Here is a 27,164-nt window from a genome sequence, read left to right on the forward strand (position 1 = left end):
CTACTCCTGCACCTATTTTCTATGTTTCTAAGTTTCACATATCTATAGAAGCTTTTGCAGTCAGTTTTTATGTTCCCTGCAAGCTTACTCTCATACTCTATTTTCCCCCTCCTAATTAAAGCCTTTGTCCTCCTCTGCTGAATTCTAAATTTCTCCCAGTCCTCAGGTTTGCTGCTTTTTCTGGTCAATTTATATGCCTCTTCCTTGGATTTAACACTTTCCCTAATTTCCCTTATTAGCCATGGTTGAGCCACCTTCCCTTTTTTATTCTTACGCCACACAGGGATGTACAATTGTTGTAGTTCATCCATGTGATCTTTAAATGTCTGTCGATGCCTCTCCTCCTTCAACAGGCTTCCTCGATTTCGAGCGACTGCAGAGATATAATGGTACATGCTGCAGGGAATAGAATATGGCCAGAGTGATCTCCTGGACTAGTTTCGATGAGCTGGATGGGTCGGAGAGGAATTTTCCCAGATTTTTTCTCCCTAAATTGGCCTGGGTTGTTATCTGGCTTTTGCCCCTCCCAGGAGATCACATGGCTCCGGTTGGGATGGAGTGTAGAATGTTTCAGTATAAGGAGTGACGCAGTTGTGTGAGGCGGACTGGTTGGGCTGGGTGCTCTTTGCCTTTCCGTCATTGTTCATAGATTTATATGTAACCTTCAGGGCTGCTGACCGAGGGCCGTGCGGCTCTTTGTCGGCCGGCACAGACACAATGGGCCGAATTGGCCTCCTTCTGTGCTGTAAATTTCTGTGATGATGATGGTGGTGGTGGTTGTGCCATGGAATCAGAGCTGGTGTTTCCACACTCACCAATTTAACATAACCCTCCACCCCACAACCACAATTCGCTTTAGAGGACGAAAAGTCATCAAGAAGAGAAAAAAGGAACCGGATATAATTCAATGGGCTATAAGTATCACTCCACCCGATACTGGAGGGACTGTTTTCATTCCATATATAGACAGTTCCCATATCTCGGGAGCCTCTTATCAACAAAAGCAGACATTGATGTGGAGATCCAACATGGCCTCCAGTGCGCCAGTGCAGCCTTCGGCCGCCTGAGGAAAACCAGGCCCTCAAATCTGCCACCAAGCTCATGGTCTACAGGGCTGTAGTAATACCCGCCCTCCTGTATGGCTCAGAGACATGGACCATGTACAGTAGACACCTCAAGTCGCTGGAGAAATACCACCAGCGGTGTATCCGCAAGATCCTGCAAATCCCCTGGGAGGACAGACGCACCAACGTCAGTGTCCTCGACCAGGCCAACATCCCCAGCATCGAAGCACTGACCACACTCGACCAGCTCCGCTGGGCAGGCCACATTGTTCACCTGCCAGACTCGAGACTCCCTCAGCAAATGCTCTACGCGGAGCTCCTTCATGGCAAACGAGACAAAGGTGTGCAGCGGAAATGTTACAAGGACACCCTCAAAGCCTCCCTGATTGAGTGTGACATCCCCACTGACACCTGGGAGTCCCTGGCGATGCTGGGTCTGTTTTCTTTGGAACAGGGGAGGCTGAGGGGAGACCTGATTGAGGTGTATAAAATTATGAGGGGCCTGGATAGAGTGGATGGGAAGGACACATTTCCCTTGGCAGAGGGGTCAACAACCAGGAGGCATAGATTTAAAGTAACTGGGGGAGGTGAGGTGTGTATAGAGGCGATATGAGGGGAGATTTCTTCACCCAGAGGGCGGTGGGGGTCTGGAACTCACGGCCTGAAAGGGTGGTAGAGGCAGAAACCCTCACCACATTTAAAAAACACTTGGATGTGCACCTGAAGTGTCATAACCTACAGGGCTACGGACCGAGAGCTGGAAAGTGGGATTAGGCTGGGTAGCTGTTGGTCGGCCGGCACGGACACGATGGGCCGGAATGGCCTCCTTCCGCGCTGTAAATCTCTATGATTCCATGGCCGGAGACCGCCCGAGGTGCAGAAAGCGCATGCGGGACGGGCGCTGAGCTCTTCGAATCTCAACGCCGCGAGCGCGAAGTGGTCGAACGCAGGAGCGGTGCGGCAAACCAGACTCTCCACCCAACCCTTTGGCAAACCAGACTCCCCACCCAACCCTTTGGCAAACCAGACTCCCCACCCAACCCTTTGGCAAACCAGACTCCCCACCCAACCCTTCCCTTCCCCTTCTCCCCCACCCCCCCTTCGACGATTGCCCATCCCCGCCTGCGACAGGGTCTGTGGCTCTGGTATTGGGACTGCTCAGGCAGCTAAAGGACGGGACTGTTCAGCCACCGAAGGACTCACTCCAGGACTCACTCCAGGAGTGGAAGCGAGTCTGCCTGCATTCCGAAGGACTGCCTATGAGACCGAAGGGAAGGCGCTGGTTGGTTCAGGAATAACAAGCTGCCGCCTGCCACCCCACGCCCGCGAATAGAGTGCAATTTTTGCCCTGACACTCACACTGAACGCCACAAGCCCTCCGCCAGCAGTTCGACCTTGCGCCACCGCCCGGAGGATCCGCCGGAGGCAGAGATGCGCCGTACCGGTGGCAGTGGTCGCGGCTGGTAGCAAGGAACCCGACCATGGCTTCGGGGCATTCCACCCTGAGCTTGGTCGACGAACTGAACTGCCCCATTTGCCTTCAGCTGTTCTCCGATCCGGTCATACTGGACTGCGGCCACGATTTCTGCCGGGAGTGCATCACCCGGCACTGGGACAATGAGACCAAAGCCCTCTGCCCCGAATGTGGGCAGGTCTTCCGGGACAGGAACTTAAAGTCCAACCGAGCGCTGGGCAAACTGGTCAAGAAGAGCCGCAACATCTCGCTCAACCTCAAAGTGCGAGGGAAAAACCCTTACTGCGCCGAACACCAGGAAGAACTCAAGCTCTTTTGCGAGACCGACAAGAAGTTGATCTGTGTCATGTGTCTGGATAGGAGAGACGGCCGCAGCCACAAAGCCCACAACTTCATGCTGGTGAACGAAGCAGTTGAGATCTACAAGGTGAGGCAGCCAAAGCGAACTGTTTGGAAAATTGGAACAGTGGGTAACATTCGGCCCCTTCGAGCCTGCACCGCCATTCAAAATGATCATGGCTGACCCTCTGTCCCAACCCCATATTCCCGCTTTCTCCCCATACCCCTTGATGCCTTTTGTGTCCAGAAATCTATCATAGAACCAGATAAAATTATGGACAGGTTAGAGGCAGGAAGAATGTTCCCGATGTTGGGGAAAGTCCAGAACCAGGGGACACAGTCGAAGGATAAGGGGTAAGCCATTTAGGACCGAGATGAGGAGAAACTTCTTCACTCAGAGAGTTGTTAACCTGTGTAATTCTCTACCACAGAGAGTCGTTGATGCCAGTTCATTGGATATATTTAAGGGGGAGTTAGATACAGCCCTAACAGCCAAGGGGATCAAGGGGTATGGAGAGAAAGCAGGAAAGGGGTACTGAGGTGAATCATCAGCCATGATCTTATTGAATGGTGGAGCAGGCTCGAAGGGCCGAGTGGCCAACTCCTGCACCTATTTTCTATGTTTCTATGTATCTATCTCCTTCTTAAATATATTCAGTGACTTGGCCTCCACAGCCTTCTGTGGCAGAGAATTCCACAGGTTCCCCACCATCATCATCATAGGCAGTCCCTTGGAATCGAGGAAGACTTGCTTCCGTTCTTATAATGAGTCCTTAGGTGGCTGTACAGACCAATACGAGAACCACAGTCCCTGTCACAGGTGGGACAGATAGCCGTTGAGGGAAGGGGAGGGTGGGACAGGTTTGCCGCACGCTCCTTCTGCTGCCTGCGCTTGGTTTCTGCACGCTCTCGGCCATGACACTCGAGGTGCTCAGCGCCCTCCCGAATGCACTTCCTCCACTGAGGGCGGTCTTTGGCCAGGGACTCCCAGCTGTCAGTGGGGATGTCGCACTTTACCAGGGAGGCTTTGAGGGTATCCCTGTAACGTTTCCTCTGCTCACCTTTAGCTCATTTGCCATGAAGGAGTTCCGTTTAGAAAACAGGATCAGTAGTAGATCCTACGGCCTTTCGAGCCTGCAGCACCATTCAATATGATCTTCGCTGATCCTCTATCTCAACACCATATTCCCGCTTTCTCCCCATACCCCTTGATGCCTTGTGTGTCTCGAAATCTATCTATCTCCCTCTTAAATATATTCAGTGACTTGGCCTCCACAGCCTTCTGTGGTAGAGAATTCCACAGGTTCTTCATCGTCATCATCATAGGCAGTCCTTCGGAATCGAGGAAGACTTGCTTCCACTCCTAAAGTGAGTTCTTTGGTGGCTGAACAGTCCAACAGGAGAGCCACAGAGAGTCACATGTGGGACAGATATTCACTGAGGGAAGGGGGGTTGGCACCGAATTACCACACGCTCCTTCCGCTGCCTGCGCCTGACCTCTTCACACTCACAGCGTTGAGATACGAAGAGCACTTTCTCCACCTCGGGCGGTCTGCGGCCAGGGTCTCCCAGGTGTCAGTGGTGACGTTGCACTTCACCAGGGAGGCTTTGAGGGTGTCTTTGGTTCACCATCCTGAGTGAAAACATTTCTCCTCATCTCGGTCCTAAATTTCATACTCCCGTATCCTGAGACTGTGACCCCTTGTTTTAGACTTCCCAGGGGAAACATCCTCCCCGCATCCAGTCTGTCCAACCCCGTCAGAATTTTATGCGTTTCAAGGATGTGCTTGCTATTAAGAGAGTGCAGTGAAGGTTCACCAGACTAATTCCCGGGATGGCAGGACTGACATATGAAGAAAGACTGGATCGGTTAGGCTGAGACTCACTGGAATTTAGAAGAATGAGAGAGGATCTCATAGAAACATATAAAATTCTGATGGGATTGGACAGGTTAGATGCAGGAAGAATGTTCCCAATGTTGGGCAAGTCCAGAACCAGGGGTCACAGTCTAAGGATAAGGGGTAAGCCGTCTAGGACTGAGATGCGGAGAAACTTCTTCACTCAGAGAATTGTGAACCTGTGGAATTCTCTACCACAGAAAGTTGTTGAGGCCAGTTCGTTGGATATATTCAAAAGGGAGTTAGATGTGGCTAAAGGGATTAAGGGGTATGGAGAGAAGGTGGGAGTGGGGTACTGAAGTTGCATGATCAGCCATGATCATATTGAATGGCGGTGCAGGCTCGAAGGGCCGAATGGCCTACTCCTGCGCCTATTTTCTATGTTTCTATGTTTCAATGAGATCCCCTCTCATTCTTCTAAACACTAGTGAATACAGGTCTGGTCGACCCAATCTCCCCTCAATAGAAACATATCACAAGGGATTTGTTTATAATTTGCATCACTGAAACATAATCACGCTATGAATATCGACTTTTAATTACAGGACAAGATGAACATGAGCCTCGGTTCTCTGAAGCAGAAGAAATCGTATTACGAGGGGTTTGAACTGAAACAGCAGGAAAAAATCACAGAAATCAAGGTAATCTCGGACTTGTTGAGTCGCTTGACTCTGGGGGGGTTTAGAACATAAGAACATAAGAAATAGGAGCAGGAGTAGGCCATACGGCCCCTCGAGCCTGCTCTGCCATTTAATACGATCATGTCTGATCCGATCATGGACTCAGGTCCACTTCCCTGCCCGCTCCCCATAACCCCTTATTCCCTTATCGATTAAGAAACTATCTATTTCTGTCTTAAATTTATTCAATGACCCAGCTTCCACAGCTCTCTGAGGCAGCGAATTCCACAGATTTACAACCCTCAGAGAGAAGAAATTCCTCCTCATCTCAGTTTTAAATGGGCGGCCCCTTATCCTAAGTGCCCCCTAGTTCTAGTCTCCCCCATCAGTGGAAACATCCTCTCTGCATCCACCTTGTCAAGCCCTCTCTCATAATCTTATAGGTTTGGTCTAAGGTGGGATCCTTTTGCGTTGGGTGGCACTGATCATTATTCTGTTTGCAGGACCAGTCCAACAACTTGCGGATCCACATCACGTCCGAGTTTTCCAAAATGCGCAGCATTCTGGACGAAAAACAGCACAATTTATTCACCGACCTCACGACGCAAGAAAGCGAGGTGTTGAGCAGGATGGCTGCCAACCTGCGGAAAATTCAAGAAAATTTAAGTCGCACTCAGAAAATGCTGGCGGACTTGCAGAACCGATTGCAGCACCAAGACGTGTACTCCATATTGAAGGTGAGTAGATTTGCTCGGCCTAGCTCACCGGGCACTCGTTCGCCAGAAGCCCCCAAGGACACCGCCGCAACTTCGGGAAACTGGAGGTATTCGGTGGAGGGGGTGGGGGAGAGGGACGGAATTTCCAGGCCAACTTCTTTCCTTTTGGAAGTCAGAACGGGAATGCAGAGAGGACATAAGTTAAAGGTTTAAAAAAAAACAATCGGAGGGGGTTTGTGGATGGGACGGGACCCTCAGTACTGACTCACCCGCCTTACTTTCTCAGGTATTGCTAATCCAGTTGTGCATTTTAGCAGTTTATTTCCGGATTTGCTATGTTAGGGACTGTTCTGTGAGTTAACATTAAAAAAAAATAGCATTTTATCAGAAAGCGTGAACATCTTTGGGGGCGGAGGGGCTGGTGGTTGTGTAGCGATGGACAGGGACACACAGCAAACGGTCCATATTTCAGGGTGGTAGAACAGTAGGTAAGTGTGATTCCACTTGGCCTGTGTCAAATGCAGCCCCACTTTGCACTTACACAATAGATTAGGAAGAGAGCTGTAAGTTAGTCTGTTCCACCCACACGCCTAAACTGGGAAAAGGCAATACGCCACATCTGTTGCATAGTTGTGAGGGTTGTCTGGAGATGGAGCGCGCTGTCCACCGGAACGCTCGCGGCCTTCCGCGAGAGGTGGGCGCCAGAGGGACTGGAGTGCATCATCACCCCCGGCAACCACATTTTAATTTGATTTTAATGTCTGAAGTTTAATTTGTTTAAGTTGTCGGTTTTAGTGGCCCCCAACCGTTTTAGCCAGGGGGGCACTTGTATAATTTGTGTTTTAGTGCCCTCAAAAAAAAAACAAGGGGACACTTGAAAAGTTTAATCAGGGGGGCACTTGATTACTGATACAGCTAAAAATAGTCGTCGGCATCCAATAACATCCGAGCCAGGGTGTCCCTGGAGATGGAGCGCGCGCTGTCCACTGGTACGCTCGCGGCTTTCCGCGAGAGGCGGGCGCCACGGGACTGGAGTGCATCATTTCAACCGGGAACAGAATTTTAATTTGACTTAATTTGATTTGATTTGACATAGGTTCCCTTTATGTTGAATTGTTAATTTGTGTTTTTGCTGCCCTCAAAAAAAAAGGGGCAATTGATTGAACGTTTCAAGAGTGTGACCCCCCCTTTAATCAGGGGGCACTTGTATTAATGTTCCTGCACAAAATAGTTGTCTGCATCGGTTTTACTTTCTGCTCGATGGCTCTCTTGGTTATTGTGGTTGTGGGGATGATGCTATCACTCGTTACAAGTCCGATCTCGTCCCAACGTATGCGGGATATCTCAATGCATAGACACAGTTACAAATCACGTGGGAATATGCAGGCATTTCGCGTCTAAAATGTTTAGAATCTCATCGAATCGTTGAAATTTACTGCACGGAAGGAGATCGAGAAAGAGCTATCCAGCCTAATCCAGTTTTTGGTTTCCGTATTTAAGAAAGGATATACTTGCTTTGGAGGCAGTTCAGAGAAGGTTCACTCGGTTGATTCCGGGGATGAGGGGGTTGACTTATGAGGAAAGGTTGAGTAGGTTGGGCCTCTACTCATTGGAATTCAGAAGAATGAGAGTTGATCTTTTCGAAACGTATAAGATTATGAGGGGGTTTGACAAGGGGGATAGGAGCAAGAGTAGGCCATAAGGCCCCTCGAGCCTACTCCGCCATTTAGTGAAATCATGGCTGATCCGATCATGGACTCAGCTCCACTTCCCTGCCCGCTCCCTTTAACCCTTTATCCCCTTATCGTTTAAGAAACTGTCTATTTCTGTCTTAAATTTATTCAATGTCATGAATTCCACAGATTTACAACCCTCTGAGAGAAGAAATTCCTCTTCATCTCAGTTTTAAATGAGCGGCCCCTTATTCTAAGATTCTGCCGCCTGGTTCTAGTCTCCCCCATCAGTGGAAACATCCTCTCTGCATCCACCTTGTCAAGCCCCCTCATAATCTTATACGTTTCGATAAGATCACCTCTCATTCTTCTGAATTCCAATGAGTAGAGGCCCAACCTACTCAGCCTTTCCTCATAAGTCAACCCCCTCATCTCTGGAATCAACCGAGTGAACCTTCTCTGAACTGCCTCCAAAGCAAGTATATCCTTTTGTTAATAAGGAAACCAAAACTGCATGCAGTATTCCAGGTGTGGCCTCACCAATAGCCTGTACAACTGTAGCAAGACTTCCCTGTTTTTATACTTCATACTCTTTGTCTGGGTGTGTAAGGTAAAGTGGGTGCGAGAATGAATGGGACTGAGTTTACGCCAGCGTGTATGGACATAAATAAGTCTTTTACCTTAGGATCTTTCAAAATATCTGGACTTTTTAATTGAGGTTAGAGAGTATTTGCCATTTTTCTACTGACTTGGATACTCGATTGTGTGTTCTTTAGTCTGATGTAACTTTACAACCATCTACCATTTTTTTGTTTTGTTTTTAGGACCCTCCGCTCGATGACCAGAGGTATGGCTCCTTCTTCACAGAAACTCTGCACAGAATTTAAGCGCTTGTTTTTCATATGATGATGCTAATTGCTTTATATTTACGTCACTAGTGAAGACAATTATCAACCAACAATAACAGAAGGTAATCTGCCTGTCGGAATATTCCAAGGACCCGTCCAGTACAGAATTTGGAAACAAGTAATTGACGTTATAAGCCCTGGTAAGGAAGCCTTTTGATACCCATACTATCCCCAGTCAGTATAACCATCTGAGCAATATGTGTCGTGCTCTGCAATTCCGCCAACCTAGCATCCTAACTTCTGCGGGAAACTAGCGGAAACCCCCAGACCAACGGCGGAAAGCATGGAGAGCTGCAATTTCGGCCGTTTCTCTCTGGTTCATGCCAGTCTGACACTGACGCGACGGTGGGAGGCACGTACCGAGCCCCGTGGAATTGCTGGATCAGAATGTTCGGCCGTTTATTTTTAACTGGCACACGTCGAAACGAAAGGTCGCGACCAGTAGGGCAGAGAGCCATTGTAAAGAGTAAGAGAGGTGGAGATAAATTAAAAGAGTAATGGCTGGACGGCCTCAACCTTGAGTTTTTAAACCCCTCACTGGAAGGGAAAGGCGGACGAGAGAATGCATAAAATCGAGGGTGTGGGAATTTGTCATCCAATGTGGCCGATTGAAAGCAGATTCATTTGATACACTGACATAAATGGAATGACTACAATGTCCTGTTGATGTTGCTTCGTGCCCTCAAGGTTGAATGTGCATTTCACAGTTCCGGGCAGCTTTATTTTCTTAACTTTGCAGTGAAGACCAGGGTGACAATTGCCTTGGAGGTAGTTACTTAAAGCAGCGCTGTCTTTTAAAATTCAAAATGCCAGCTTAAACCATATAATGCATGACAGAATTTTTTTTAAATTGCAAGAAATTGTCCTTGAAAACCATTTGGAGGAAAGCCTTCTGTTAACAATATCATCGTGGGGCGATTTCCCATCGTTCTCATCACATTGTTGAACACTGGCAGAACAGATGCGGTTATGATCATCTGTAATTCTAACTGTAGGTGGAGTAATTGTAACGAAACAAGTTCAGTCGGCTCATCTATGAGAATAAATGCTTCTTCTTCCTAGATTGGATTAAAAAAAACTACTCTGTGAATTACCTGTTCCCCCTCTCCTATTCTTTTCAAACTTGACAATCTTCTGAGCTTGACCCTTGACCCGGATTCTCGATACAAAGACGCGCGTGAAAATCGTTATCTTGTAGGGTAAATGTTATAGGTTTGGAATGGTTAATGCACAGATGCTCACTGGCGTTCCGCCAGGCCAAGTTGGCGAAGGTGGGATTATAACATGCAGGCGTTTGCTTGGTGTCAGTTCCAATTTCAGCCCCGTGCACCTGAAATTTCCTGCAAAGGTTCTGCCGGTAAACTGCGATTTGTGGAGAAGTTGCTGAGATGGTTTCTCAGGCGCTCAGGCCGATAGCACACTGAAATTATAATTCAAACTTGAGTGCCACAGGTAGCAATTTTAACAGCCTCCGCTCCTCCCCCGCCTCGCTGGCCTGGAGGAAATCGGGCATGTCGGGGCAGTTAAAATTAGAGTGGGGGACTTACTCACAGTCATCTCCGCTCCAAGAGGAGCGACTGCAATTTTGCATTGCAGATGCCAAGACACCTGCCCGAAACTGGCGGTGCGCTCCTCCAATATTCAGATCAGGTTCCAATGACGTTCTCGGGCCCGATCTGCGATTTTAACCTCAGGCCTGAGCAGAGTAGCGGCAGTGGTGCTTTCTCTGCCAGACGGCTGGAGACCTGCTCTGCTGCACGGACCCAGTGCGCGCACACACACATCGCAGTGTGGGCTGGGCCGGTGCTGCCCCTGGGCCCTCGCCTCTCCTGGGCCCCCGATCACGTCGCTCTACGATCTCTCGCCGCTCCTTCGCCCCGACCTCGCCGCTCCTGCTGTACCTGCCCGCGCTGCAGTCAGCCGTCGCCCTCCTGCAGCAGTACGCGCTGCTCCCTGCCGTGGTATACCGTCGCACGCTGCTCCCTCCAATGGCCCCGGCCATTAGTCAACCCTAGCCACTGGACCAAGACCGAGCTCTGTCAAGCCCGTGTGGTGCTGGTGTTCAACGGTCACCACACGTTAAAACAATCCACGCACAGGCATCTTCCACCCTTTGGGATCTGGAATATTTGGTCCTTCATTGAAACACCTGTGAACTCCTCCCTTTTCGGCGTGGAAGCAAGTCATCCTCGCTTCGAGCGACTGCCTATGATGGTGATATTGATTCTCTGCCAGGCAACATCTGCCAAGAACTAAGTTGAGGGCCAGAAGAGGGCTCGGCAAGCTAAGTTTATATTCATTTTATTCTGTCTCCTTGAGGGCCTGGTGAAGCAAGAATGATCCTCCGGGCCCACAAGGAAGCCTTGGGTCTCCTTTGCCCAGGGTTTCCCCCTCCCTCGGTGGAGATTCTCCTCGCCAAGACTTGCCCGAGTGCTGGGCACCAGGTCACCTGTTCCCCTGCCACCTGAATTTCCACTCTTACATAAGAACATAAGAAATAGGAGCAGGAGTAGGCCATACGGCCCCTCGAGCCTGCTCCACCATTTCATACGATCATGGCTGATCCGATCATGGACTCAGCTCCACTTCCCTGCCCGCTCCCCATAACCCCTTATTCCCTTATCGGTTAAGAAACTGTCTTAAATGTATTCAATGTCCCAGCTTCCACAGCTCTCTGAGGCAGCAAATTCCACAGATTTACAAACCTCAGAGAAGAAATTTCTCCTCATCTCAGTTTTAAATGGGCGGCCCCTTATTCTAAGATTATGCCCCCTAGTTCTAGTCTCCCCCATCAGTGGAAACATCCTCTCTGCATCCACCTTGTCAAGCCCCCTCATAATCTTATACGTTTTGATAAGATCACCTCTCATTCTTCTGAATTCCAATGAGTAGAGGCCCAACCTACTCAACCTTTCCTCATAAGTCAACCCCGTCATCACTGGAATCAAACGAGTGAACCTTCTCTGAACTGCCTCCAAAGCAAGTATATCCTTTCGTAAATATGGAAACCAAAACTGCACGCAGTATTCCAGGTGTGGCCTCACCAATACCCTGTATAACTATAGCAAGACTCCCCTGCTTTTATACTCCTTCCCCTTTGCAATAAAGGCCAAGATTCCATTGGCCTTCCTGATCACTTGCTGGAGCTGCATACTAATCTTTTGTATTTCATGCACAAGTACCTCCAGGTCCCGCTGTACTGCAGCACTTTGCAATCTTTCTCCATTTAAATAATAACTTGCTCTTTGATTTTTTTTCTGCCAAAGTTCATGACCTCACACTTTCCAACATTATACTCCATCTGCCAATTTTTTTCCCACTCACTTAGCCTGTCTATGTCCTTTGCCTGCCGTCCATGCAATGATTCCTGTTCCAGCTCAGGCGGGAGTCTGACACTGAATATGGAAACGAGGCCCTTGAGATAAAACCTCAACTGGCCACAACATGTGATGGTTGTCACTGGCCCTGCTCCCCACCCCTCTTCCCCCCCCCCCTGCCATAAATGCAGCACTAATTAACGTATTTGTGTGGTGGGCTTTTTCAGCCTATTTGTTCTGCCGTAATGAGTTGATTATTGGGGAAAAATAATGAAAAATAACAGCCCCAACCATCAGTTTCTTATTTCTAGTTTGACATTGTGGCCTTGAAATTCCAAGGGGGTTGTCCTCGTTACAATAGTTGCTTCAACCAGAGACACCAAGGGAAGTGGAAACAACTTTAACGCCGAAATAACGCCGGTGTTCTCGGTGTTCCGGATCCTTGCACTCTTCCAGATCATTTTATTCACAGACACAGAGAAAGAACGGTGAGAACAATCCTCTCTCCTAACATGACTTATTACCAGCAGGTTTAAGCAGTTTTATCCATTCGACCACTCTTACATCTGGGCGACGGAGCAATCAGGCGCTATCGAATTATGTGCCAAGAGGCACCACCTCCAAATTCCCTTTCTATGGGCGTTTAATTTGATATTGCCCGTTTCACACCAGACGGGAAACCCACAGGACCAAGTGCAATGCCGATTTTTCACCCCGCCCGATTTTGGTCTCAATTGAATCAAATGTTGAGCAAAATCGTGAGGGGTGTACAACAGATACTGCACCCGTTCTCGTCAGTTTCCCGATGGGTGGGTCAGTTAACCTTCTCTCCCTTGTGACTGTTACCCTGCTAGTTTCCCTTCAACACGATGTATTTTTTTCTCTCGGGCTCTGTGTTTGAACTCTACTTTCCCAACTCTGTCAGCTGTAGTTACTGCCACTTTATCCCTTTCCCTGTATCTGATGTCAATGGAACAGGATATCGGGCGACGCGTGTAACGGGCCCCATTGCAACACCGCTCGTTTTACACTACTGGCCAAGGTGAATTTCTAGTTCTTTGTCTGGGGAGAGAGAGCAGAAGGGAATTAATCGGAATTCCTGCTTATTCCTACCCATTACCCACTGACCTCTCCAGTTTATAGACCATGCTGGCTTTGATTGCTTAGTTGCAAACGGCAGACAAGTTCGGCAACAGTCACTGGCTTGGTTGACACATGAAGAATGCCCTCTTCAGTGAAGCAGCGAATGCGATCAGACAATCCCTGGCTTTAGCAGAGTTGCCAAGAAAACTGGCAAAAATGGCAAAGACCAATCGGAAACTATACTAAGCAGGAAAATGGTACCAATATACCAAAAATAAGTTGTAAGTCTTGGAAATTTGCAATTAAAATGGAAAAAATGCTTGCAAATGCACGACAGTATTTGAAAAGCGAAATGATAGATCAGTGTTTTGGATGCAGACAATTTTCCATAACTGGAATGTGGAAGATAAGCATCCCTTTCACAGGACTGAACAACATGAACATTGGAGGGGACAATAGGTAAAAGTCTATAGTCAGCTTTCCAATAGTTATCACAAAGAGGCTAACATAACTGTTAGTAGGTTATATAAAGAGTGCTTAAAAAAAAAACACGACTCAGGAGTTAAATTGGCCTTCAGCGGTAGCAGAAAATGGACAATGGTGAATCGGCCGGCCGTTTTCCGCCCCGCCCAATTCTCTTTTCCATTGACTTCCAGTCTCTGTCGCCCATCTTGCGCCATAGCCCACGGCCAATTCACGCTTGGTGTCTGAGTCAGACTGCGAGGGGCACTGGGAAGGGGAAAAGGACGCGACAACAGCTCCAAAAATGGAAGATAAATGTAGTGGAGCCGACACGGGAGAAACAGGCAGGAAAATTGGAGCTACTCAGTTCCGAATTTGTTCGGATAAGTTTCGAATCAGAGAGCGGTGCAGCGCCATTGGGGAACAACTGTTCATAAAGTTTGCATTGAGGTTGGTTAGGAAAAGTTAATAGGTTCCACAGGATGTCTTCAGTGGCCATTTTCAGTTTGAGCAGGAGTGTAAACCTGACGCTTTCTGATCCGCCGCACGTCACTCATCCAGCCTGAATGTCCTTTCCATTGAGATACATCCTTAATTTCCCACTGGGCCCTCAATCTGGCATTACCAATCCACTGCCTGTTATAGAAGGTGCCCGATCTTCATTTCACTTGAAACCACTGGAAATGGAAACGCAGTGGTTTCTGTGTGGGGCAGCGCTGTGCGGAACCAGGTTTACGACCATGTGGAAAGTTGAAAATTGACCCAATTGACTTTAATTGAAAGGAAAAAGAGCTTGCATGCATCAGGGGTGGTCGGTCCACCGCCCCAGTTTCCCGCTAACCCAAATTGAGGTTATAAGAGCATAAGAAATAGGAGCAGGAGTAGGCCATTCGGCCCCTCGAGCCTGCTCCGCCATTTAATACGATCATGGCTGATCCGATCATGGGCTCGGCTCCACTTCCCCGCCCGCTCCCCATAACCCCTTATTCCCTTATCGGTTAAGAAACTGTCTATCTCTGTCTGAAATTTATTCAATGTCCCGGCTTCCACAGCTCTCTGAGGCAGCGAATTCCACAGATTTACAACCCTCTGAGAGAAGAAATTTCTCCTCATCTCAGTTTTAAATGGGCGGCCCCTTATTCTAAGATTATGCCCCCTAGTTCTAGTCTCCCCCATCAGTGGAAACATCCTCTCTGCATCCACCTTGTCAAGCCCCCTCATAATTTTATATGTTTCGATAAGATCACCTCTCATTCTTCTGAATTCCAATGTGTAGAGGCCCAACCTCCTCAACCTTCCCTCATAAGTCAACCCTCTCATCTCTGGAATCAACCGAGTGAACCTTCTCTGAACTGCCTCCAAAGCAAGTATATCCTTTCGTAAATATGGAAACCAAAACTGCACACAGTATTCCAGGTGTGGCCTCACCAATACCCTGTATAACTGTAGCAAGACTTCCCTGCTTTTATACTCCACCCCCTCCAATACGCAATAATTACCTATATACCGAAGGGAATATATATTAGACTGGGCGATGTAAACGTAGGTTGCTGTTGGCTACTCGATAATGGTGTGGGAACAGCTGATTGGACATTGAAAAAGTGCCAGAATTAACCGGGGGACAGAGATCATGGAATAGCGAAGAAGGCCATAAGGGTAAGATTCAACTCCTGTGGGGGTGCAAGATGGGTGATAACAGCTCGGGCCCGCTGTTCTACACTAAATGAATGGACAGAGAAATTGGGCAGTGTGCTTAACAAGCGGCCGAAGCACTACTAGCCATTTTGCACCCTTGCCGAAGTTGTATTTCACCCTCCACTGGGCTAGCCCAGCGAGGAAACCCCGTGGCAGAAGTGCTTGAAGGTGTTGTCAGAAGCTTATTGATAGCCACGGGCTATTAAACCCAGGAGTCCCCTTAACCATTGTAACTAGGAAATGTGATCCGTGACGATTACCTGTTGTTCTTGCCTCCTCCGTTAAATTTGCTCAGTCTTAGAGGGGTTCACTTATCTTTCGAGCTTTCCATCTCTAACCAAAACATTAACCTATCTTTTTTCTTTTCAGACGCGGAAGGACCCGATGGGCTGAATTCTCGTCCCGGTAGCAGGTTAGGGGCTGGGTGGGGCTAGCAACCGGCCACGTAACTCCACCGCTAACCGGCTGAACTTTGATCCCAAGGCCCTCATTAAACTTGCAGGATGATTAGCAACGCCAATTTCCACCCTCGTGGCTGCAGGGGGTGGAAATACACTGATTGTTGCTGCTGCCTTTTAAAGGGCTGCCGCTAGTTGAAGGGGCAGATCACTTCCTGGCCCACAGGAAGTGCAACTGCAAGAATCTATTGAAGGGACGGTGGCCTTGGGGAGGGGCCAAGTATTGTCAGCAGCTCGAAAGGGTGCCAGATTGTCAAAAGTATCTGTTGAAGTGCTTGGGATCTCGGGCAGGAAGCCTTGTGAGTGGATGCTTGGAGGGAAGTTACGGGAACTTTGATGGATGTAATTTTAGCTCAACCTTCCCGGCGATAAACTGCCGATATCGGATTGACCGTCGGTTTAATAATTGATTTGAACAGAGAGGAAAAATCCGGCGGGGTGTAAAACTGGTATTCGACCAGATTCCGTCAATTTCCCACCGATTTTGGGGTGGGGGGTTTGCGGTGAGGGTGGGGTGGAGGGGCACAGTTACATTAAATTTACCCTTTTCAGTGCAACCGCCATCAGTCCAAGAAGTGCCATAGAGTGCAGGCAGAGGAATAGCCACCTCAAAGTGATGGCCAATGTAAGTGAGACTGCGATGCCAATCAGGTCTTGTGCCATTGAGAGAGGCTTAGCTTGCCTACCGCCTTCTGCTACTCTGCAACTGTCATAACCTGGATGTCAGAAAAACTCACTGATGCAAAAGTCAACTTCTGAAAACATGCAAGCATTACCTGAACTCGTGCAGCCTTCGCTGAAGGGTGACTACCAGTCACCAGGAGCATTTCATTCAAAGCGTCAACGCACATGCACCGATCATCATCATGCGATGTCAGGTGTCAGTGGGGATGTTGCATTTGATCAGGGAGGCTTTGAGGGTGTCCCTGTAACGTTTCCTCTGCCCACCTTTGGCTCGTTTGCCGTGAAGGAGTTCCGAGTAGAGCGCTTGCTTTGGGAGTCTCGTGTCGGGCATGCGAACAATGTGGCCCGCCCAGCGGAGCTGATCGAGTGTGGTCAGTGCTTCGATGCTGGGGATGTTGGGCCTGGTCGAGGACGCCAGCGTTGATGCGTCTGTCCCCCCAGGGGATTTGTAACATGGGGATCTGGACGTAACAGCAGCTGTGGCTCTGGCACTGACTGGGTCGTCATTCAAGGCACCCCCTGTGATGTGAAATGCAGAAGAGCTTGTTTAGATGTGCATACTATCATATTTCATCTGGAAGAACATGACGGGCGAGTGTTGGACACTTCAGAACTTTGCGTAAAAGTAGCAAGCTGACACCTAATGGCCGGGCTTGTTATGTTCTTTTATCATTGCCTTATTTGCCCACAAAGGAAATGGCCAAGAGAGAAATGCAACCAGAATGATGCGGCAATGCTAAAAAACAGGCTTGCACTTGAACAGGAAGTTCTGCAAATGATAGGCAGAGAGACAAGAGAGGCTGTGGGAGCTTTCTGAGAATGGAGGCGATGTTGCAGCAGAAGGTAAAGGCAGGACAAGACTCATCGAAACTCGTGTCAGCTTGCTACTTTTACCTGATAGAGTGCAACATCCCCACTGACACCTGGGAGTCCCTGGCCCAAGTGGAGGAAGTGCATCCGGGAGGGCGCTGAGCACCTCGAGTCTCGTCGCCGAGAGCATGCAGAAATCAAGCGCAGGCAGCGGAAGGAGCGTGCGGCAAACCAGTCCCACCCTCCCCTTCCCTCAACCACTATCTGTCCCACCTAGTGACAGAGACTGTGGCTCTCGTATTGGACTGTTCAGCCAGCTAAGAACTCATTTTCAGAGTGGGAGCAGGTCTTCCTCGATTCCGAGGGACTGCCTATGATGATGGTGACACTTCCAGATATAGCATCTCTGCCACTTCATCACAAACTTCACTATGGCATCTTACTGTGCACGCACCAGCACTGGGACCCCCAATTTGGGAGGAAGCAGTTAGTGAGTCAGAGGGGTTTTCACTGGTGAAGCACTGATGTGGAAGAGGAACAGATTGATTTTCATCCGCAGAGGGAAAAATGAAACATAGACCTTGGCTCCAGAGTCCTAAGGACCCAGATCCCAAAAGACCAGTCTTCGAGAGAGCTATGATTAAGAAGCATAGATCTCATACGAGGCAGTGAAGAAGTTGAGACAGTTGCCATGCGTATGGATGAGATGATGGGTAAGTGGGAGGAGTCCACCATATGCATTGCAGAAGGTTTTTCACGACATGCAGAAGACCCAGTCTCTCCAAAGAGTGACAATTAAGCTTTTTCTTTAAGCCTACATCGAGAGGAGCTACAGACATGGATTCAGCACCCGTGACACTGCCAGAGAAAGGTCTGCTGAAGTTGCTTCCCTGGAGACGAGTCCTTCGCTGAGAAGAGAGTCACCTCAAACTTTGAAGGTTCCAACGGAACCATCCTGGCGCCCGCACTACCTAAGCTCATCTCACTTAGGGAGCACATCAGAGATGTTGTAGACTAGGAGCGAGATCAAACAACTGAAGTGGCACAAGGGGTCAACCCGCTGTTAACGATGTAGTTGTCGATAGGGTGAATGGTTGAGTTTCTACCTCCTGCATGAATGTTGTTTTTCTAAGTCAACAGGACTTGACCACCGAGCGTTATCAGTGCTTTTCCGTGTGTGTTTGCAATGCCTTGCCATTGCAGGATACTGTAGAATACTGCCTTATGTAGGGGATAGGCAGGAATCGTTGACAGTGATTTTTTTGAAGGTTTCGAGGTAGAGCAGGAATGGTATGAAGTGACTAAGAAACATAGAAACATAGAAAATAGGTGCAGGAGTAGGCCATTCACCCCTTCGAGCCTGCACCACCATTCAATGAGTTCATGACTGAACATGCAACTTCAGTACCCCATTCCTGCTTTCTCGCCATACCCCTTGATCCCCCTAGTAGTAAGGAATACATCTAACTCCTTTTTGAATTTATTTAGTGAATTGGCCTCAACAACTTTCTGTGGTAGAGAATTCCACAGGTTCACCACTCTCTGGGTGAAGAAGTTTCTCCTCATCTCGGTCCTAAATGGCTAGATAGATAGATTTTTAACTAATAAGGGAATTAAGGGTTACGGGGAGCGGGCGGGTAAGTGGAGCTGAGTCCACGGCCAGATCAGCCATGATCTTGTTGAATGGCGGAGCAGGCCCGAGAGGCTAGATGGCCTACTCCTGTTCCTAATTCTTATGTTCTTATGTTCTTATGTTCTTACCCCTTATCCTTAGACTGTGACCCCTGGTTCTGGACTTCCTCAACATTGGGAACTGCATCTAACCTGTCTAAACCCGTCAGAATTTTAAACGTTTCTATGAGATCCCCTCTCATTCTTCTGAACTCCAGTGAATACAAGCCCAGTTGATCCAGTCTTTCTTGATATGTCAGTCCCGCCATCACGGGAATCAGTCTGGTGAGCCTTCGCTGCACTCCCTCAATAGCAAGAATGTCCTTCCTCAAGTTAGGAGACCAAAATTGTACACAATACTCCAGGTGTGGCCTCACCAAGGCCCTGTACAACTGTAGCAACACCTCCTGCCCCTGTACTCAAATCTCCATCGCTATGAAGGCCAACATGCCATTTGCTTTCTTAACCGCCTGCTGTACCTGCATGCCAACCTTCAATGACTGAGGTACCATGACACCCAGGTCTCATTGCACCTCCCCTTTTCCTAATCTGTCACCATTCAGATAATAGTCTGTCTCTCTGTTTTTACCACCAAAGTGGATAACCTCACATTTATCCACATTATTCTTCATCTGCCATGCATTTGCCCACTCACCTAACCTGTCCAAGTCACTCTGCAGCCTCATGTCATCCTCCTCCCAGCTCACACTGCCACCCAACTTAGTGCCATCTGCAAATTTTTTTTGGGTCCTAAAACCATAAATTTACAAGTGCCCCCTATAAAAGGGTAGGGGGACACTAAAACCGGCAATTAAAACAAATTAAACTTTAAAACATATAAAATCAAATTAAAATGTGGTTGCCGGGCGTGATGATGCACTCCAGTCCCTCCAGTGCCCACCTCTGGCGGAAGGCCGCGAGCGTACCGGTGGACACCGCGTGCTCCATTTCCAGGGACACCCTGGCCCGGATGTAACCGCGGAAGAGAGGAAGGCAGTCTGGCTGAACGACCCCCTTGACCGCCCGCTGCCTGGACCGGCTGATGGCCCCCTTGGCCGTGCCCAGGAGCAGTCCTACGAGGAGGCCCTCGGACCTACCCGCTCCCCTCCGCACAGGGTGCCCAAAGATCAGGAGTGTGGGACTGAAGTGCAGCCAGAATTTCAGGAGCAGCCCCTTTAAATAATAAAACAGGGGCTGCAACCTCGTGCATTCAATAAAAACATGGAACACGGACTCTTCCAGACCGCAGAAATTGCAGGCGGCCTGGGAGCCCGTGAACCCGCTTAAAAATTTGTTGCACGGGACTGCTCCCCACGTAACCACAAAAAGGCACTGTGGGGACAGCTGGTGACTCTAACTCCTTTCCATTTGGCGTGCTGGTGGAAATTCTGCTCACGATCGTTGGAGATAAACTTCCGACGGGCGCAGAACGCTGGCGGTATTGGAACGGCTGCCCGCTCGATTTTCAATTCCACTGCAGTTGATGTCAAGGCCTGGGCACTCCGAAAGCACCTGTTTGCCAACCCCGCTGGTGTTGGAGCCTAGCCTTCTTGTGCTCTACGTCCTTTGTTGTTAGTCATCTGTGCACGCATTAGCGAACTGGTTCCAATTTGAACACCCGAGAGATTTCTCGGTGGCTCAGTGAGCAACTGTGTTGTCCTTGTGTGACATTAAGCCGTGCAGTGACAGGCTGCCACCCAGAATCCACGCCGTCAGCCCATTCGGGGAAGCTGCGAATATCATTGATCCCACTGGACTACGGAGGTGGAAAATCAGCCTGGTTCCCTGCAGCTGCACTGATCCCTACTGGAAGCGCGCCTGTGTGGTGTGAGCACCAGAATGCACTTAGGTTTGGGCTTCTGGGTAAGGAATAGCAACTTGGGTGAAGTCCCAAGTGGCCGAAGAGCCGTCAAATCAGCTATTCCTTTGAAAGGAAGGGATGAGAACTGTGCAAAAATATGTTTACACACTTGACTTCCAGCACCTTTGGTGGGTGTCATTCTACATTGCCTTCCCATCCTCTGGAAAGTTATTAAACCCTGAATCTGCAGTGCGGAGGCCCGGCCCAGAAATCAGCATGGTCCCGGCCTGTAAGACCATCAGCATGCCAGGGCCATTGGAGGGAGCAGTGTGTGGCAGCTCGGCCCAGAAATCAGCATGGTCCCGGCCTGTAAGACTATCAGCAGGCTGGGGCCATTGGAGGCAGCAGCATGCGGTGGTATACCACCGCAGGGAGCAATGCATGCTTCTGCAGGAGGGCGACGGCTATGAAGCCAGGTCGCTGATTGCGGTGCGGGCAGGTACAGCAAGAGGGGTGAAGGAGCGGCAAGAGTCCATAGCGGGAAGTGACCGGGGCCCAGGAGAGGCATAACTCTGGGGCCCAGAAGAGGCGAGGGCCCAGGGGCAGCACGGGCCCAGCCCACCCTGCGATGTGTGTGCGCGCTCGGTCCGTGCAGCAGAGCTGGTCTCCAGTTAGTCCTGGTTAACCCTTACCACTGGACCAAGACCTAGCTCCGTCAAGCCCGTGTGGTGGCTGGTGTGCAATGGCCAACACACATTAAAATAAATCCACGCACAGGCATCTTCCACCCTTCAACATGTAGTTCAGGATCTGAAATATTAGCTCCTTCATTGAACCACCTGTGAACCTATCCCTTTTGGGTGTGGAAGTAAGTCATCCTTGCTTCGAGGGACTGCCTATGATGATGATGAAGAATATGAACCAATGGTTTATCTCTTAAAATATCTCTCACTCCTCTTCACAGTAAGATTGATCGACCCTTTGTAGAATTTTAGAAACATAGAAACATAGAAAATAGGTGCAGGAGTAGGCCATTCGGCCCTTCGAGTCTGCACCACCATTCAATAAGATCATGGCTGATCATGCACTTCAGTACCCCATTCCTGCTTTCTCTCCATACCCCTTGGCCTTTAGCTGTAAGGGCCACATCTAACTCCCTTTTGAATATATCTAACGAACTGGCCTCAACAACTTTCTGCGGTAGGGAATTCCACAGGTTCACCACTCTGAGTGAAGCAGTTTCTCCTCATCTCGGTCCTAAATGGCTTACCCCTTATCCTTGGACTGTGACCCCTGGTTCTGGACTTCCCCAACATCGGGAACATTCTTCCTGCATCTAACCTGTCCAATCCCATCAGAATTTCACATGTTTCTATGAGATCCCCTCTCATTCTTCTAAATTCCATTGAACATAAGCCTAGTCTCTCCTCATATGTCAGTCCCGGGAATCAGTCTGATGAACCTTCTCTGCACTCCCTCAATAGCAAGAATGTCCTTCCTCAGATTAGGAGACCAAAACTGTACACAATACTCCAGGTGTGGCCTCACCAAGGCCCTGTACAACTGCAGTAAGACCTCCCTGCCCTTGTACTCAAATCCTCTCGCTATGAAGGCCAACATGCCATTTGCATTCTTCACCGCCTGCTGTACCTGCATGCCTACTTTCAATGACTGATGTACCATGACACCCAGGTCTCGTTGCACCTCCCACTTTACCAATCTGTCACCATTGAGATAATCATCTGCCTTTCTGTTTTTACCACCAAAGTGGATAACCTCACATTTATCCACATTATACCGCATCTGCCATGTATTTGCCCACTCACCTAACCTGTCCAAGTATATGCATCTACTTTAAGTAATACACACATAGCCTAAGGCTTCAGTTTTGCTCCAACCCCTTGCCCTCGTGTCAAGCTATGGTTCAGTCTGTGGCGCCCTAACTCCTGAGTCAGAAGGTTGTGAGTTCAAGACCCACTCCTAAGGCTTGAGCACGAAATTCTCGGCTGACACTCCAGTGCAGTACTGAGGGAGTGCTGCACTGTCGAAGGTGCCGTCTTTCGGGTGAGATATTAAACTGAGGCCCCATCATGCGACGTTAAATGATCCATGTCACTATTTCGAAGAAGAGCAGGAGAGTTCTCCCCGGTGTCTGGGCCAATATTTATCCCTCAATCAACATCACTAAAACTGATATTCTGGTCATTATCAAATTGCTGTTTGTGGGAGCTTGCTGTGCGCAAATTGGCTGCCGCGGTTTCCACATTACGACTGTGACTACACTACAAAAAGTGGCTGTAAAATGCTTTGGTATGTCCGGTGGTCGTCAAAGGCTATATAAATTCAAGTCTTTCTTTCTCGTGTGTGACATCATTGGAAATGTCATTTTCCAACAGTGCTACCCCTGGGGAGTCTTGCGCACGTAGGAAATTGCACTAAGGTTGTAAATAATGCGCAACACCCTTATTTCCAATCTACATTTCTTTACCTGTATAATTCGACAGGTCCATCATGTAATGGCTCAGGACAATAAAGTGAGAGATGTTACAACCTGCAGCAGGCAGGCTGATCCCACTCTCCATTCACGTTCCCCATATAATATAACTCCAAGCCCAGGCTATCATAAAAATTTTACAATCTTAAAAAAAAACTTCACGAGTAAACTAGCACTCCTGCTCATGATTTAGCAATAAAAAGTAGCTGCCAGGTTGTGAGCTTTGAGCCTGCGCCAGGAAGTGCGTTATGAGCACGCATCAGGTAGTGAGCTATGAGCATGTGTTCAAAAGCACGCAGCTCCTTCGGGGAAGCGCACTTGGCAGTGTAACTCTGGTCCACTGCTTTTAGTGCGCTTTACAAACACCTGCGCACTCGCTTACCTCAGTTCATGAAAAAAGGAAATCATAAGAAGATAAGAAGTAGGAGCAGGAGTAGGCCATACGGCCCCTCGAGCCTGCTCTGCCATTTAATACGATCATGGCTGATCCGATCATGGACTCAGCTCCACTTCCCTGCCCGCTCCCCATAACCCCTTAATCTCTTATCGGTTAAGAAACTGTCTATCTCTGTCTTAAATTTATTCAATGTCCCGGCTTCCACAGCTCTCGGAGGCAGCGAATTCCACAGATTTACATGCCTCTGAGAGAAGAAATTTCTTTTCATTTCAGTTTTAAATGGGCAGCCCCTTATTCTAAGTTTATGCCCTCTAGTTCTAGTCTCCCCCATCAGTGGAAACATCCTCTCTGCATCCACCTTGTCAAACCCCCTCATAATCTTATACATTTCAATAAGATCACCTCTCATTCTTCTGAATTCCAATGAGTAGAGGCCCAACCTACTCAACCATTCCTCATAAGTCAACCCCCTCATCTCCGGAATCAACCTAGTGAATCTTCTCTGAGCTGCCTACAAAGCAAGTATACCCTTTCATAAATATGGAAACAAAAACTGTATGTAGTATGTAGTGGTCTCAACAATACCCTGTATAATTGTAGCAAGACTTCCCTGCTTTTATACTCCATCCCCTTTGCAACAAAGGCCAAGATTCCATTGGCCTTCCTGATCACTTGCTGTACCTGCATACTAACCTTTTGTGTTTCATGCACAAGTACCCCCAGGTCCCGCTGTATTACAGCACTTTGCAATCTTTCTCCATTTAAATAATAATTTGCTCTGTGATTTTTTTTTTCTGCCAAAGTGCATGACCTCACACTTTCCAACATTATACTCCCATCTGCTAAATTTTTGCCCACTCACTTAGCCTGTCTATGTCCTTTTGCACATTTTTTGTGTCCTCCTCACACATTGCTTTTCCTCCCAGCTTTATATCATCAGAAAACTTGGCTACGTTACACTCAGTCCTTTCTTCCAAGTCGTTAATATAGCTTGTAAATAGTTGGGGTCCCAGCACTGATCCCTGCAGCACCCCACAAATCTTATATTAAGATGAAACGTGAATGATACTTTGCAACAAAATGATTATTTTTATTTTCTTGCTCCGTTATTCTATAGATTATAAATATGCAGGCTGCACCGACCCAGCCAGTAACTCTGCTCCCCGAACTGATGCGAGCGATGAGATGCCAAGGAAACGCTCCTTTATATATAGCATCGAAGAAAATAAAAGAAAATGTAATAAGTTAAATATGGATATGATATAATGTAATAGAATAGATAGCAAGGGTCTATATAGTTTGTCGAACATATCTTGGAGGGTTTTTGACTCCAGTACCTCGGAGTTCTAGAGCGCCGAGGTTCCTCCAACAGCCGTTAGCAAATTATAAAGTTAACTTGCCGCTTGCAACGAGAGAGAAAAACACTGCCCTAAAAATTAATCAAAGTACAGCCCATTGCATGGACCGCTTTCTGATATCGTTGTCTTTTTTTTGTCAGCTCCAGCCTTTCTGACTCTGAATGCCAAAACAGCTCACCCCCGACTCCTCCTGTCCGAGGACCTGACCGTTGTGACATACGGAGACGTCAAACAAGATGTCACCGACAACCCCGAGAGGTTTGACACCTGCGTCTGCGTGCTGGGCACCGAGGCCCTGGTCTCGGGCAAGCACTACTGGGAGGTGCAAGTAGGAAGCAAGACTGAGTGGGACCTGGGTATGGTCAAGCAGTCCATCAACAGGAAAGGACACACTACCGCCACGCCGGAGGCCGGATATTGGATTGTGTGGCTGAGAAACGGGAACGAATACAAGGCCGCCACCGTGCCTCGTACCCGCCTGAACGTAACTCTGAAACCCAGAGCCATCGGGGTGTACCTGGACTATGAAGGCGGACAGGTGTCGTTTTACAACGCGGAGAACATGTCCCATCTCTACACTTTCATTGACACTTTCACGGAGAGCCTCTTCCCTTACTTCAGTCCCGGTATCAACGAAGACGGGGAAAACTCTGAACCACTCCAAATCCTCCAGGTCAAATGTCACGAAGAATAAAATCACTGTTTTTTTCTCTCTCTCTCTCTCCAAGATTTGTCTTTTTTCGGGTCAGGTTATCTTTGCGACTCGTTTTTTTTTTGGCTGAGCAACAAATATGTCCAATTGTAAGTCGGTTTCTAATCGGTGCCTAACTGCCGCACAGCATCAAGCAAGACATCATCGAATTGTTACTGCACCAAGCTCCGTATTCTAATCCACTGATTGAATGTTTATGTGTATCCGATGCTTCTTATTTATGGGCCAAATGTGGACACGGTGTTGGAATTGCACAACGCACCATGGAGCTCTTCTGATGCCCCATCTCCATTGTCTGCGATTGAACTATTGTTCAAACATTCATGATACTCAATCGTTTTTCTGGAAATAGGGCCGATGCGAATGCTTGGAACGCCCAATGGAGCCCTCTCTTAGACCATGCGGGATTAACTCAGTCGTGGATTTCACAATGCCCAACATTAAAACGGGCGGGAGTTTCCAACACCGGCCGCGCCGCAAACGCGGCGGGAAGATTACATGAATTTCGCGGGTACCTTGTGTGGCAATTTCGGCTGTTAATGACAATGGACAGAACATGCTTGAATTTCCTGATAAACAGCCCGCTGCTTGCGAGGCCCCACCAGGTGTCATAAAATTCCAGTCTGAGGGGCAAGATTTTTCTGTTATTACGCCGGGTGTCGTTGGGACTCATCCAGCACCATCAACAATGCAGGAAAAGCGGACGGGAAGGTGTGCAAGCCGATAATCGACCTGTTCGATTTTCGTTTTATCGAAATGAATAGACAGGGAATCGAACAGGTTCCTTTAAGGGCGTGCGTCAGATTTTCCTGTCCAATTGATCCAAATCGGCCAGGCGCAGGACCAGCAAAAGCTGTTCTGGTATCTCTATATTTTCTCTCTAACCGGGCAAATGTCCCCCAGAGTATCTCGCACACGTGGCCATTCATTATCGGTCTTTGGCAGGCTATTAGAACTGGAAAGCTTTGTAGCCAATCCCAATCCTCTCCTCACACATGTATTTTATTCCTCTACAGGGTATTGGTGAGACCACACCTGGAGTACTGAGTGCAGTTTTGGTCTCCATGTTTCAGGGGGTGATATACTTGCATTGGAGGCTGTTCAGAGCAGGTCCTCGAGGTTGATTTCTGAGATGAAGGGGTTGTCATATGGAGAAAGGGCGAGCAGGTTGAGCCGATACTCGTTGGAGTTTAGAAGAATGAGAGGTGATCTTATTGAAACGTATAAGTTTCTGGGGGGGCTCGACAGGGTAGATGCAGTGAGGATGTTTCCCCTTGTCGAGGAATCTAGAATAAGGGGGTCACCCATTTAAAATGGAAATGAGGAGGAATTTCTTCTCTCAGAGGGTCGTGAATCTTTGGAATTCTCTGCCCCAGAGAGCTGTGGAGGCTGGGTCATTGAATATATTTAAGGTGGAGATAGACAGACTTTTGAACGATAAGGGAGTGAAGGGTTATGGGGAGCGGGCGGGAAAGTGGAGTTGAGGCCAAGATCAGCCATGATCTTATTGAATGGCGGAGCAGGCTCGAG

The 27,164-nt window shown here is 48.5% G+C and overlaps 1 protein-coding gene across 1 annotated transcript; it reads left to right on the top strand.

Moving 5' to 3' along the window:
• The first annotated feature begins 2,545 nt into the window (after positions 1–2,545).
• LOC139230642 (zinc-binding protein A33-like) lies at positions 2,546–25,701 on the top strand. The gene is made up of 6 exons (XM_070862454.1): positions 2,546–2,965; positions 5,321–5,416; positions 5,899–6,132; positions 8,609–8,631; positions 8,723–8,832; positions 25,063–25,701. The coding sequence occupies exons 1-6, from the start codon at positions 2,546–2,548 to the stop codon at positions 25,614–25,616; spliced, it is 1,437 nt and encodes a 478-aa protein (XP_070718555.1). The 3' UTR covers positions 25,617–25,701.
• Positions 25,702–27,164: the final 1,463 nt, after the last annotated feature.

The sequence above is a fragment of the Pristiophorus japonicus genome, chromosome 19, assembly GCF_044704955.1.
Source record: "Pristiophorus japonicus isolate sPriJap1 chromosome 19, sPriJap1.hap1, whole genome shotgun sequence".
NCBI lineage: Eukaryota > Metazoa > Chordata > Chondrichthyes > Pristiophoridae > Pristiophorus > Pristiophorus japonicus.